General features: G+C 41.0%; 1 protein-coding gene across 3 annotated transcripts in view; it reads left to right on the top strand.

Annotated features, from left to right (window-relative positions):
• The window catches only part of LEPR (leptin receptor), a 1,381,011-nt gene that overhangs the window by 1,303,224 nt on the left and 63,946 nt on the right, over positions 1-13,841 (top strand). For all 3 annotated transcript variants that reach the window (XM_044085570.1, XM_044085571.1, XM_044085569.1), the window contains exon 18: positions 13,202-13,277. In XM_044085570.1, the coding sequence (XP_043941505.1) occupies positions 13,202-13,277 (76 nt within the window). The remainder of the gene's footprint in view (positions 1-13,201; positions 13,278-13,841) is intronic.

Genomic DNA, 13,841 nt, shown 5'->3' on the forward strand with positions numbered 1-13,841 from the left:
GCAGGCTGTATTACACAGTTATATGATGTGCCACAGATATTACTGTGCTACACCTTTCCCATAGGTGTATTTCACAGTAAATGACATCAGCAGCTTTGCCAAAGTAGGGCATTTGAATTGTAGTGAGTGTGACTAGCCTAACAAGCATTGCCCCTCCAAAGACAGAGACATGCAAACATTTGCCACATCTGGGATTAGAACTCCTACCTAATTATCACACAACAGCATTACACAGTTATAGGACACGCCATGGAGATTACTGGGCTACACCTTTTCCAAAGGTGTATTTCACAGTGAATGACATCAGCAGCCTAGCCAAAGTAGGGCATTTGAATTGCAGTGTGTGTGACTAGACTAAAAAGCATTGCCCCCTACAGAGACAAAAGATACAGACACACAAACAAACACACAGTTGCCATGTCTGGGATTAGAACTCCAACTTAACTAGTTTATCACACTACAGCATTACACTGTTTTAGGATGTGCCATAGATATTACTGGACTATTCAATTCCCACAAGTGCATTTCAAAGTGGATGACATCAGCAGGCTTGTCATAGTAGGGCTATGGAGAGGGCAGTGTGTGTGCATGGGCCATAACCCATTCATCTAGAGGTTGACATATCGCATGCAGAGGGTTATATTCTGCAGGTACGTATATACAGCTGCTAGATGACTACTGCCTTGTACAGTCGTGTTGCACAGCTAGCACTTGCATCACATAATCTGTAATGCTGATAGATACCAGTGGCTACTTTCTACAGTGAGTGACACTTACACATCATGTGGTTGTAGCCATTTGGCTGTGTGCTGGGTGGGACAGGCCACATGATGGATGGCTCTTTGTCGCAGTCACTCTCTTCCACACATCTATGTATGTCTACTTTTGACATATTATAGTGTGTTGTCCTTGGATATATGTCTGTATTCTTATCCAATGTGTGTGCAAAGCATGACTGGTGCATACTCAGGAGTGTATGCACCAACACTTGCAACTGTCAGATATGTATGGTCCACTGTTGTTTGCAGACATGGGCTTCATTTGTTTAAGTGTGTGAGCATTCCCAGTATGACCTTTCAGTATGTTGTTATCTGACATTGCCTTCATTTCTCTGTGTGTCAGCATGCCCAGTATGCCCTTTTGTATTGAATGTGTGGATCCATTCCAGGTAGTTTGTACTCCAGTGCAGACCTTTGTGTTGTACACCTACAGGTAGCAAACTGTTTCTGCATAGTATCTGTAGATTATTTGGCAATATGGGGTCAAACTGTGGAAGGGATAGTGTGCACTGTAGGTGATTGTTTCTGCGCTGCTTCTGCTACGTGGTACTGGTGTTAGCAGAGATATTCGGACATGTGTACTGTTATACACTGTAATGTTTTATGTCCTCTAGTACTGTCAGGTGGACATTCTTGCTCACAGTGACATCCTGGGGAACAAGAGTGAATGCAGCTTTGTCCGGTATTGTGGGCAAACACCTACATATTACTAGAAAGTTATGTCATTCTGGAGGGGAGCTGCAGACACTTGTTGCAGGGTCTGTGTATCCAGTTCAGCACCTTGGTACAGTGCTGGCAGAGGATCCGATACTTGTACATCCATCAACATGACAGTATGGTAATACCTCACAGCTCTACAGATTTACACAAGTTACCCAGAGGCAGGGGTCATAAGTCCAGACATAATCCCTATTGTAGTGTACGGGCAGGTTTGTACCCACCTATTTACGTGTTTGCAGCCAAGGATAGTATTTGCATACAGCTGTGTGTCGGACCTTGCACATTCCATCCTGCCCATGCTCCCTCCCCCTCTCTATTATTCTATCCTCTTCCATACATTATGCATATATTCTCTGATACATTCGCTAAGGTCATCACCTTTTCACAGCTGTGTTTTGGTGTTGGTTCACAGTTCATGCAGTGGGACATGGTGAACATGTTACTGTGGTATGTCCATACGGCCTTGCATATGGCTTATGTGGAGTGTGTTATGTTATTATTTGGGTGTCCATGACATAACATGCATTGGCAGTATATGTGAGACACAGGCCTTTTGCAGAGGTTTGTAGGCTATTTGGTGGTGATGCGGCCAGCTGTGGCAGGCTGTTGCATTCTGTCAGTCCTACCATCCCAGACTGCCATACAGTATATTCCCCTTGGGGGACAGGGTAGGTGTGCTAGGTGTTCATGCCAGTACTTTCTATCAGTATTGATCAGGTGGTGTGGATGCTGGCAGTGTGCTACCTACAGCTAGAGACACACCTGCTTGGGACACCTGCACTGCATGCTGCATTTTTTCGCTATTGACATACACAGGTGGGGGTCATTTTGTACCCATTCCCAACAGCAGGGATACGACCAGAAAGGTACCTGTGGGTGCTGTTTTGGTGAGCTAAGTGCATGTGTGCTATGAACACTACTTGCATACCTGTATGTACAATTCCAAGGGTGTGTCCATTTCACAGTTACACATTATATACTGTATGTCTGGGGTACTTTACCCTGTGTACTGCTTGTATATCTCGGTCAACAGCCATGCCATGTCCAGCTTTCAGATGGTGACACATATTACCACCATACATTTACAATGGCTTACTGCTAGCATGTGTTATACTGGTGGGAATTGTCTTTGGCACTGCAGTTGTGAGGACTTGGCCCTGTCATTGGCAGTAGTGGTCAATGGCTATCAGGTCAAACCTCAACATGCATACATACTGACCACTCTCACACAGTATGAAACACACACCAACCTAAAACACACATACCTGCATATTGTACAAATGCTACAATCTATCCTGCTACATTGGCCACCTCTGAGCATCTGTGCTCCACTGGTATTATACCTACACATACATGTTACTACATTTTCACATAGGATTGGGGGGAGGACACACCTAATTGTTACTACATGTCTACATAGGATTGGAGGGGCACACCTGCCTGTTACTACATGTCTACATAAGATTGGGGGGCACACATGACTGTTACTATATGTCTACATAGGATTTGGGGGAGGCACACCTGACTGTTTCTACATTGCTACACAGGATTGGGGTAGGGCACACTTGACTCTTGTATACATTTGCTATGACTGTACTGGTATGTCAGGTACTCAATTTCATTCTGTTTTCTAACCTATAATGCTGACTAAAGGCATATCAGTGTACGACAGGTCTTAGGTTTGATTGACCTACATATTAGTTTCTGACTTCCAACCCTTCAGAACTAATATCCCACTGCCTGACCTGACGTAGTCTGTCTGTGTAGGCCTGGGGGGAGATTACCCATAAGCAGCATTCATAGGCCTTAGCACAGCCTTTGTTTGTGTTTGTCTACACCTGTCCTGCTGGCTGAGACTGTTGTTGGGTATGTGAACCTCCCTGACTGGCATGTGTGTGTCATATGGACACACATGTGGCCCAGCACATTTCCTGCAGTGGGTTTTGTCACCATGTGTAGTACTGGCTACTATGGTGACACCAGTATTTGTTACAGATCTCATGCTACCACACTAGGTGTCTACTATCTGCTGCCATCCCATTCAGCCACCCAATTCCCTTGCATGCTCACATCCATACCATAGATACAGGTAACAACACATACTACTCCATTCGGCGATTGGTAAGGAGAGTGACTTACCTTGTGGATGTGCCAGTATTGAGGATGGTGCTGGAGGGCTGTCTATGTTGGATGCACATAGTACACTCCCTACACATGGTTGAGCACAGGTAGGTTCATGTTTGGCATCCCTTTTACTGTATGTGCGAGTCAGAGAGACGTGTAATTCCCTGGGTCCATCCTATGTCAATGTATGTGCTATGCGTTGCCGCTTTGCCAAGGCCAGGGCATACTGGGCACACCTCCTTCTGCCTACTGGGGCATTCTCAGGTTGTTCCTCCTCTAAGTCACTCAGTGCCTATGCCTTGGCAATGATGAGGGGCTGTGGCCCTGCTCCATGCTGTTCCTGCTGCAGCTATTTCTGCAGGATCATATTGTGTAGCATGGCACATACGATGACAATTTGAGTACATGTAGCTGGTGAGTTCTACAAGGCTCCGCTGGATGTGTTCATGCACCAGAACTGTGACTTGAGCATCCCAAACACATGCTCTATTAATATCTGTGTGCGTGCCTCATTATGGAGTTCTTGTTCGGGTGTGTGTGCATTTGTGATGGGTGTCATCAGCCATGGCTCCAGTGCGTAACCAGCATCCCCCACTAGGTGATCATAAGGGATGTCCCCATTGGCAAATCTCTGGTACAGCTGCACTAGATACCAGATGTGGGAATCATTATAGCTTCCAGGGCAGCCAGCACACACATTCATTATCACACATGACCTGGCAGTTGATGAAGGGGAAGCCCTTGCAGTTGATGTAGACCCTACCCCACTCACCAGGTGGTGCTTTGATGCATATGTGCATGCAGTCTATAACACCCACTACCTCAGGGTATTCTGCTATTTGGTGAAAGAGATGCATATTGCTGGCCAATGCCTCACGGGTGTTGGGGAAATATAACATGCTCACTGGCATGTGCTGACATGGCATCCAGGAACTGGTGGAATACCCTGGATGCTAATGCCTGTGAGATCCCCTGATATCCCCAGTTGGCCTTTGGAAGGTACCTGTAGCTAGTATTCTTAGGCCTACACATACCTTGGTATCCACCGGGATGGGTTACTGTCTGTTAGTTCTGTGTGTGAGGCATGGCCGGTACAACTCAACAATTTGTTGTAGGTGGTCCCTGTCCACCCTATAGTGCTCCACTATCTCCAGATCATGTAGCCCCTGGTAGGTTACCCTGGGTCTGCACACTCTTCTCTGTCTCCTCACTGTGGGTTGGTCGACAGCATTCTCATCCTCACCACCCTCAGCCTCTTCCACAAGTTGTTGTATGATAGCTATTGCAGCCCCTATCATTTTATTGTTTTTGTTTGTTAAAATTCCCCTATTTGTATACACTGGTGGTATAGAGTATGTGGGAAAATCATAGGGAAAGGTGTTTGCATAGTTTATAGTAGTGTTCTCTGCTGGGCTGGGCTGCTGCCTGTGTAATTGGCTGATTTTGATACATTTCGTCTGCCAGCTATGCTAGTTCTCCCTGATTACATTCCTACTGCTGTTTGTCCTTCCCATTGCCTACCTGTATAAGCCTGGGGGTGCAACGCGCAAGCACATTGCTCAAATGTGCACAGAGCTGCTATTTCCTGGTTTACTTTTTCTTTTCCTTTTAAACCCAGTGCGTGGCATGCACACCTGCTTAGGCAATGTAAAGAGTGCTAGGCAGCCTCAGGCACACCCCCTTGCTTAGCTGTGCTAAGCTAAGGGCAAACCCGAGCCACAGGGCTCCAATCCACTTACAGTATGCCTGACACACCACCCTATAATGTCAGTTAACTCCTAGGCTTGCACCTAGCTATTCCTGCTCTTACGCTGTTAATTGCTGACTAGCATGCAGGGGATATCTGGGATTCATTATCATTCCCCTCATTTGCATAGGATTACCTGCTGCTGCATAGTTACAGGTCCCACACTGAGTCTCTCCCCTTAGCAACCACTATTCCCTGGCCATGTTGTCTTCTGCCTGCCATTGAGTATCATGGCAAAGTAGTGATTTTGGATAGAATGCTTATTTTAGTTTTTTTTTTCTTATTTTTCGCCCGATCCCATTTGCGTGCCACTGCCCTATGCTTAAACAGCCGAGATCAGCTAAAAATAAATTAAACATGACCACACCACCAACCACCACAGCAATGTTATTGCATGACTACTGGATCCAAAATATTGAAAAAATCACAGTTTTTATAAAAATTCCTTTAATCACCAACCGTTCTAGTGCCTTGATGCAAACACCTTCACAGAACATAACATCTTAGAAAAAAAGCACTCCTTAAATACAAAACCACATTCTCAAATAAATATTAATTGAACTAGTAAACATTTAAAACATCCTTCTCTTATAGTAAACATTTCCAATTCACTTCATTATTAAGCCCCATAGGAGCCAATGTGTTATATTTCAGTATATACCTTGATTCCTTATACAAAAGTTTATTTTAAAATTAAAACAGTTTGAAAGATAATAAGTACATTTTTTAAACTCATGTCTGTCAACAAGCATGAATGTTTATTTGTTTGTATATCTGTAAGTATATAAATAGATTTTCATATATTTGTTCTGTATGTTAAAAAAAAGAAACTTTTTTACATGTTTAAAGACTTTGGTTAACAAAAGGTAACTATTAGTGTTGCAGGTTGCAACCTGTGTTTTTTATCATTGTTTTAGATTCACTGGCTGTTGGACCATGATGTATTTCAAATGTGGAATAAGTAGGACAGATAACTTTTTTCTTTATCTGAAGAAGTTTGGTTCTTGTACTTGATGAAACAGCTTATTTTCATTAAAGTTTGTGTCCTGGGATTTTACACACGGCTGTGTTTTTTTTTTTGTTTTACTACATTGACAATACACCCCTAAGAGCTGATGCACTTATTTTGGATTTGAAAACTTATGTGGACCATGACCTAACTTTTGACCAACCTATGTCCATTGTTATAAGAAAGTTCTTCTATTTGACACAGCTTATAAACAAAGGGATTATATCTAGCTCTAGGCATGTGATTGGCTTCCATTACTCAGCCTTCATTAGGCCAATTATTGAATATAATGCATCCTTTGGCATGTATCTGTCCAGACACATGAAATAACTGGAATGCCCACAGAGATACTTTACTGAAAAGATACAAGGCCTAAACAACATGTCCTGTACTGAGTAATTCCAAGCCCTGTCACTATACTCAGTATCCTACAGACTGCTAAGAGGTGACATGTGTCTGGCAGACAAGGCATCCTCCAACCCATTACTGATGAATTTGCTACACATTAGCAAGTCATCTGGCATCAGAAAACACTCAGTCTAGGAATGTAAGCCTCTTCTGTAACATCAACAGAATGGAGTGGAGGGACAGGTATAGTTCACAGAGGATGCTGCTGCTGTTAAACAGACTCCCCATCCACATAAAACAAAGCTCATCCTGGTCCTTTTCCAAATGCAGCTTAGATCTATGGATGGGAAACAGAAAATGTACCCCAAGACTGCCCTGTGTACTACTAATGAACAGAGACAGTTCCTAAATGCTTTATTCCATGCATAGGTCCCCATATATTATCTATGGCATGATTCCAGTTATTCTCATTAGAGGTAATATATAATTATTGACAATAGGATGGGTAAGGCCAATCTATAACCAAGTGGGATGGGTTATTTCAAGCAAAAAAGGGAAATTAGCTAGGCTTAAAATGGCCGGCAAGGGCAACTACTGTAGTACTTACCTATTAACCTATAATTCTTCATAGGCATTTTATTAAGGATTTCTGTCATCTTACCTATTGCAGTTTTATGATTTTTGTCAAATTTAGTAAAGTCTTAGTTTCTTTTAAAGGACACCTTCCAGTAAATATCAGGTTCCTACTATCATAAAGTATATGTTCATGTAATGCTGCAACAAGCCTTGCATACACAAGTAAAACATGAGATAAGTATTTAGTTGTCATTTCTCTGCCTACACTGGACCCTTCAGTGTTTACATATATCTGTTTGGCTTTCTGTGAAACCTTGTATTGTCTTTTTTTGTTTTTGCCATTGTATAATTTAGTTAATTATGAAGCTTTTCTCTGGTATCACTGGTACCATCTCTATCATTTTACCTGCTACTGCAGTCAGATTCATTACCATATAGCTCCTTTTCTTGCTCCTTGCATTGTTTTTGAATTGGCATAATCACTGCTAATTTACATGGTACATCAGTTAAATTAAATTAATTAGGTCATTTATTTGGGCTACAATCAAAAGCCAATACAAGTCTCTTAATAGGCTTGAAACTGTTCACACCCTTGCTGAGAAGGTTTCCATGTAATTTCTTATATGGTAATCATTAACCACAAGTTGTCAGCTTCATATCGCAAACAGATGAACATGGCATGGAATAAAAGTAAGAATCTGAACAACAGTGAACAAGACAACTTCTTTTCAAACCAAAATCATGCAAATATACTTTACATTATTTTTAAGAAGTGGCCATTAACAAAATCAAATAGGCTACAGAGAAAGATAACATGATAATCCTTGCACAGACAGTAAAAGAGTCCAGGAAATCAGAATCCTAGTATTGTAAAGGAAAGGAAAGGTGGAAGCATAGAAGTGATCCTCCCCTTTCGTGTAATTTATACATGGTCTCAACATGAAGAAGAAACAATTATAGCAAAACAAGCTCTTATTATCAGAACAACCCCTAACAAGTTATTTTGGAGTATAATAAATTAAAAAAATAAGTTAGAAAATGCTAGAAACTGTCCCCTTGGAAGAAATGTTTAAAAAATAAAGATACTAATTGGTAGTGGAATATTCTAAGTACTGTTTTTTAAGGTTGAAAATGAAACACAAGCAGATCATAACAATAAAGAAATACATCCTGTCAAATGAAAAAAATAAGCAGACAGACTTAAACCTGACTAAATGTGAAAATAAACTGATGTAAAGAAGAAGGTTAGGAAAAATCATTTGAAGGTTGAAATAAATATAATGCATAAGAGGATCAGAATGAGTCAAAAAAGAGAGAAACAACATTATGAGGAACATTTAGCAAACAACTTTAAGGACAACAGAAAACGTTATTTAAATATATTAGAAAACATAAAGACTTGAACTCTTTGAGAAATCACTTTTCTGATAATTACAGTAAACTCTCAGTTAACCAGAACTCAATCAACCAGCACTCTCAAGCAGCCAGAAAAAAATTTCAGAGAAATACAATTTTCATGTGTCACCCCCCCCCCCCCGCAGAAACATCACCTATGTTTTTAGAGTTTTAGAATTTTAAAAAGGAAGATATAAATAAATTCCCTCTCTCCCCAACATGAGAACAAGTCAATCCAAACACATATAGGGTACAATATTAGTCAGGCCTATTTTTAATAGTAACTCTCAAACAACCAGAAACGACAGTTATCCGGCATCTACCAATCCCTATGTGCGTCTGTTAACTGAGAGTTTACTGTATGTGAAACGTAAGGAATCCACAGATGTTGCAAGTCTATTTCATTATCATTTTATAAACCAATATGGGCTGAAAGAATCAAACATACAAAAGATAAAACAGGTGACTGGGAAGTTAAAGGTTATAGAAAATTAGATGGGAAAACTGATCAAGTAGAGCAAGCTCTCTGGTATGGATGATATTACAAACACGTTTAAAATAACTGAAAGGCATCTTGGCTAAACCTTTATCAGATATTTGTAAAGCATGCTTATCAACTTAATGGTTGGAAGTTGGTTGTTAAACCGAGAATGAAACTACCTGAACTGATGTCTTGGGCCGGCCTCCAGTATGATGCCCCTTCATCCTAAATTTGATGGAAAAAAAAGAGCTGTAGCAAAGAGCATTAGCAAGCTTGTTAACCTCTTGCTACATTACAGAGCCAGCTGGACACTAACACAAACATTAATTCACATAAATAGCCAAACACCTCTGGCTGCTTAAATGAATAAATGTTGGTATCCATGCCTGCCTATTTGCCATTGGTGATTGTACCCTCTAACAGCTTAATCTTGCTCTGAATAAAAACAGGTATTAATAGCTATAGGTTAATCAGTGTATTATGAAACAATGGGAAAATTATGGAGACACAAATTGTAAAAAACTGTAATTGAAGATTTGCAGAAAACAAATTTGTCAAGTAGTAATCATTGCCAAAATACAAAGGTTAAAGTTGTAGCTACCCATAATCTGCTCTTTTACAGTAACATGATTATGGCAATTGAAATAAAAATCCAGGTAGAAGTAATGTTTGTCAACTTCTCCACTACTTTTGTAACAGTTAATCATGATATCCTGAACAGCAAACTGATTTAAATAGGTATAGCAAGAACATTTGTAAATTGGATAGCAGTTTCTAAACTGGCTAGCAGCATGGTTACAGAACAGAAATGATGATAATGCGTGGAAGACATCATGAGATAAAGTAAGAGGACACTGCAAAGGACCAGTTTGGGGTCTTACGTGTTAAGTTTGTATATTTTAGAAATTAATATTCCTTCCAGTGCTTACTGTTTGTAAGAAAATTATCTGAAACTGGAAAAATATGTAGCATGTAAACAGAATTAGTTGAAATTTCAGTGCTACCTAGGAAATCTGTGCACCTAGGCTGAAATAAACAACAAGAAAATTATATAGTTGAAACATAATAGATGACCTGGAATTCAGAAACTCTTACTGCATTGTAGAAACATATCCACTGAAGGTTTCCACTGTGAAGTAAGGCTGAGTAATTCAAAGAATACTCTTTCATCACACCTTTTAGGGCGTTGCCACAGCATGGTAGTAAGTCTCTCTACTGAAGCCACATGCATGTGCAGCTAAACAGATGAACAATTAATGCTAATTAGCCATGTGATCTCCCCCAGTAATGGTTATGGTACCATAATAATTTAGCTATTCAGAAAAATGCATAGCTAAGTTACTTTTATCACCATTTTACTCCTACTGAAGGGTTATGGCTCTTACCATGACTACAGGTGGGTATTGTGAAGCTATACAAGCTCAACAGCTTAAATGTAAACCTGTTTGTCACAAGATGGGTTGCAAACTGGCTAAAGGACAGAACCCACAAAGTCAGAATAGCTGGAGCTATGTCATACTCTAAGCCAGTCACAAGTGGAGTCCCACAGGGCTTGTCTTGGGACCCCTCTTGTTCGGCATTTATTTCTCAGATGTGCAGGCAAACATAGGGGGGGTTGTGGCTGAAAAAGTTCGCAGACGACTGCAAACTAGGTGCCATAGTCGACACACCAGCTGACACATGCATCTTCCAGAAGGGCCTCACAGAAACAGACAGCTGGTGCCAGAGTCATGGCCTTAAACTAAATGGCAAAAAATATATAGTCATCCCCTTTGGAAAAAACAAAGTACCCACAAATTACCACATAGGTGGTAATCCATTAAGTACGGAAAACGTAATCAGAGACCTGGGGACCCAAGTTGACAGTGACCTCTCATTTGACACCCACATCACCAAAGTGGTTAGAAAGACCTTCTACCTTGCCCACCTTATCATGAAGGGATTTGCATCCAGATCAAAGGATGTCATTGTACCCTTATATTCCTTCCTTATCAGGCCTATGATTGAGTACAATGCCCCATTTGGTATGTACCTCACCCGGCACCTGCAGCAGCTGGAGAGACCCCAAAAGTACCTTACCAAGAAGATCAAGGGTCTCCAGCATATGTCACATGCTGCCAGACTGAAAAAGCTCCAGCTCTATTCAGTATCATACCGCCTGCTTAGAGGTGATCTGTGCCTTACGTACAAGGCCATGTCCAATTCAGAATTAATGGACATGCTCCACCTCAAAAAATCCAAATCCATCAGAGCCACGAGATCTAAAGATCTAAACCTCAGCACAAATATGAATAGAACATGCTGGAGGGACAGATTCATAACCCAGAGGCTCCCCGCACTCTGGAACAGGATACCAGTCCATGTTAGGCAGAGCCCCTCACTGACTCTCTTCAAGAGAAATCTGGACGAATGGATGGGTGATCGTAGGTTTACCCCGGGGGTCATCTCTGTGTCATTGCTAGATAGTGGCACAGTAAACTAAATTTAATTTAAATTGTACACTTTTGTATCCTTACATGGGGTGGCAAAAACCACATACACTTTGGCTAGGCTTATAAATGCCCTAGGGCAGATAGCCTAGTACTATACTATGAAACTATACGTTTGCATGTGCATGTGTGCATGTTTGTGTGTTTGCTTGTGTGTGTGTGTGTGTGTGTGTGTGTGTGTGTGTGTGTGTGTGTGTGTGTGTGTATGCATGCACGCATGTCTGTGTCTGTCTTTGTATGTCTGGTTGTCTGAAGTTTAAGAGGTAGGAAGAAGAAAGTTGTCTCTATTTATGTATATGAGTGTATGTGGAGCAGCATGCTTGCAAGTTTGTAAGTGTGTGGCTTTGTGAAGGTGAGTGTGTTGGTAGGAGTTTGTTTGTAGCTGCATGGATGTCTGAGTGTGTCTGTGTTTGCATGTGCCTGTGTCTGCATGTGTCTCTGTCTCTGAGTATATGTACAGCACGTGGATCTACTTTGAAATAACATTTCAGGTTACTGAAGACAGGAAGATCAAAACCAGAACCATGAAACTGCAATATCCTATAAATGCATAACATTTAGTCTGAAAATATCAAAAAACACAATGCAGACATAAACCTCCCACCCTACACCACAAAACACCAACCAACAAATACAAAATAAATCACTGCCAACCTCTTTACATTTAAGCAGGGGGGACAAGCCCCCCTGCATCCCTCCATACTTCCTGCAAATTTAATATACCAACTCCGAGATCAGACTACAGTGGAAGAAAGGTAAATTTCCCAGTCCACAATGTACTGTGATCTCCATAACAGATGTCAGAATTCCTTCTAAAACACACACCTGTCCCTTTGCAAAACACCTACTTACTGTCAACACAAACAATCCACTCCTACTCACTTTTCCTCGGTCTGCAAACAACACTCACACAATTTACTTTCAATGCATGAATTCTACCCCAAGAATAAAATCTTTGTTACCCTTTGCTTCACATGCTTTACTACACCAGCTGACAAATTCCCTTCACCATTACACATAACATCTGCCACATCTCTTTACTACAGAACAGAATATATATCTTAACAGTTTCGATGTTATCAGACTTGATATTCTGAACTTTCAGTACTTTAAGAATTTGATGTTCTGGTCTTGATCTTCTGGTCTTCTGTAATCTGACATTTCATTATTTCAAAGTAGACCCATGTATGCATGGGTGTCCATGAGTGTGCGCATGCGCGCGCATGTGTGTGTGTGTGTGTGTGTGTGTGTGTGTGTGTGTGTGTGTGTGTGTGTGTGTGTGTGTGTGTGTGTGTGTGTGGGTATATATGTGTATGTGTAAGCAATTTGAGGCTGTCTGCTTCAAGGGTAAATGGTATGAATGGTGTTAAGACTTAGGATTTAGTTTGTAATATACGTATACAGGGTGAGGTAAAAATATTATTACTGCAAAAAAAGACATTATGCGTATTTGTTGTAAAGTTTCAGTGCCACTTGATCTAAAACACCAGCTTAACAGCTCCCTAGCTAACACATTTTTTCCTATGTTTTTAGAATGCGAAAGCTGTTCTGGGAAGATGTACCAAACCCTCAGAACTGTTCCTGGGCTCAAGGAGTCAATTTTGAAAAGGTGAGTTGTGCCAAAATTCTCAACATTACTTGCAATCTGAAATATTACTACTGTGGGTACTCTTGCAGCTACAGCTACATGCATTGTGTGACCACATGTTTGCGTGCATGTGTGTGTATCTGTGTGCATATGCTTATTTGTCTGTTTAGCATTATATAAACTGGAAAAAAGGAAAAGTTTCAGCATGCATCTAAATTATGAGGAGTTTAGGTTAGCTTATATTTGGTGGCAGTCTAATTGCTTTTTTTCTCCCCCACAGCTAACCATCAGCTGACACTAACCCCTCCCCTTGTTAACCAATTTTACCTGGCAGACAATAGCATCCCCTTGGCTCAACAATACCCAATTCTGGGGCTGGTGAGGAAATCAAAAATACTGGTGGAGCATCAAATGGTCCTAATCCCCACTATCCCTCGACATCTTTGCAGGCACGATAACAGCTGTATCATTAGATGTATACATTCTTTTGTGCAAGTGCAACCTCAAACAACATTTTACACATGTTTTGCAGCACATGGCTTACCAAGCTCTTAATACTGCTATTGCAACTAGCCTAAGTTGCCT

This window comes from Protopterus annectens, chromosome 10.part0 (genome assembly GCF_019279795.1).
Source record: "Protopterus annectens isolate FY-2018-M chromosome 10.part0, PAN1.0, whole genome shotgun sequence".
NCBI classification, from domain to species: Eukaryota; Metazoa; Chordata; order Ceratodontiformes; family Protopteridae; genus Protopterus; species Protopterus annectens.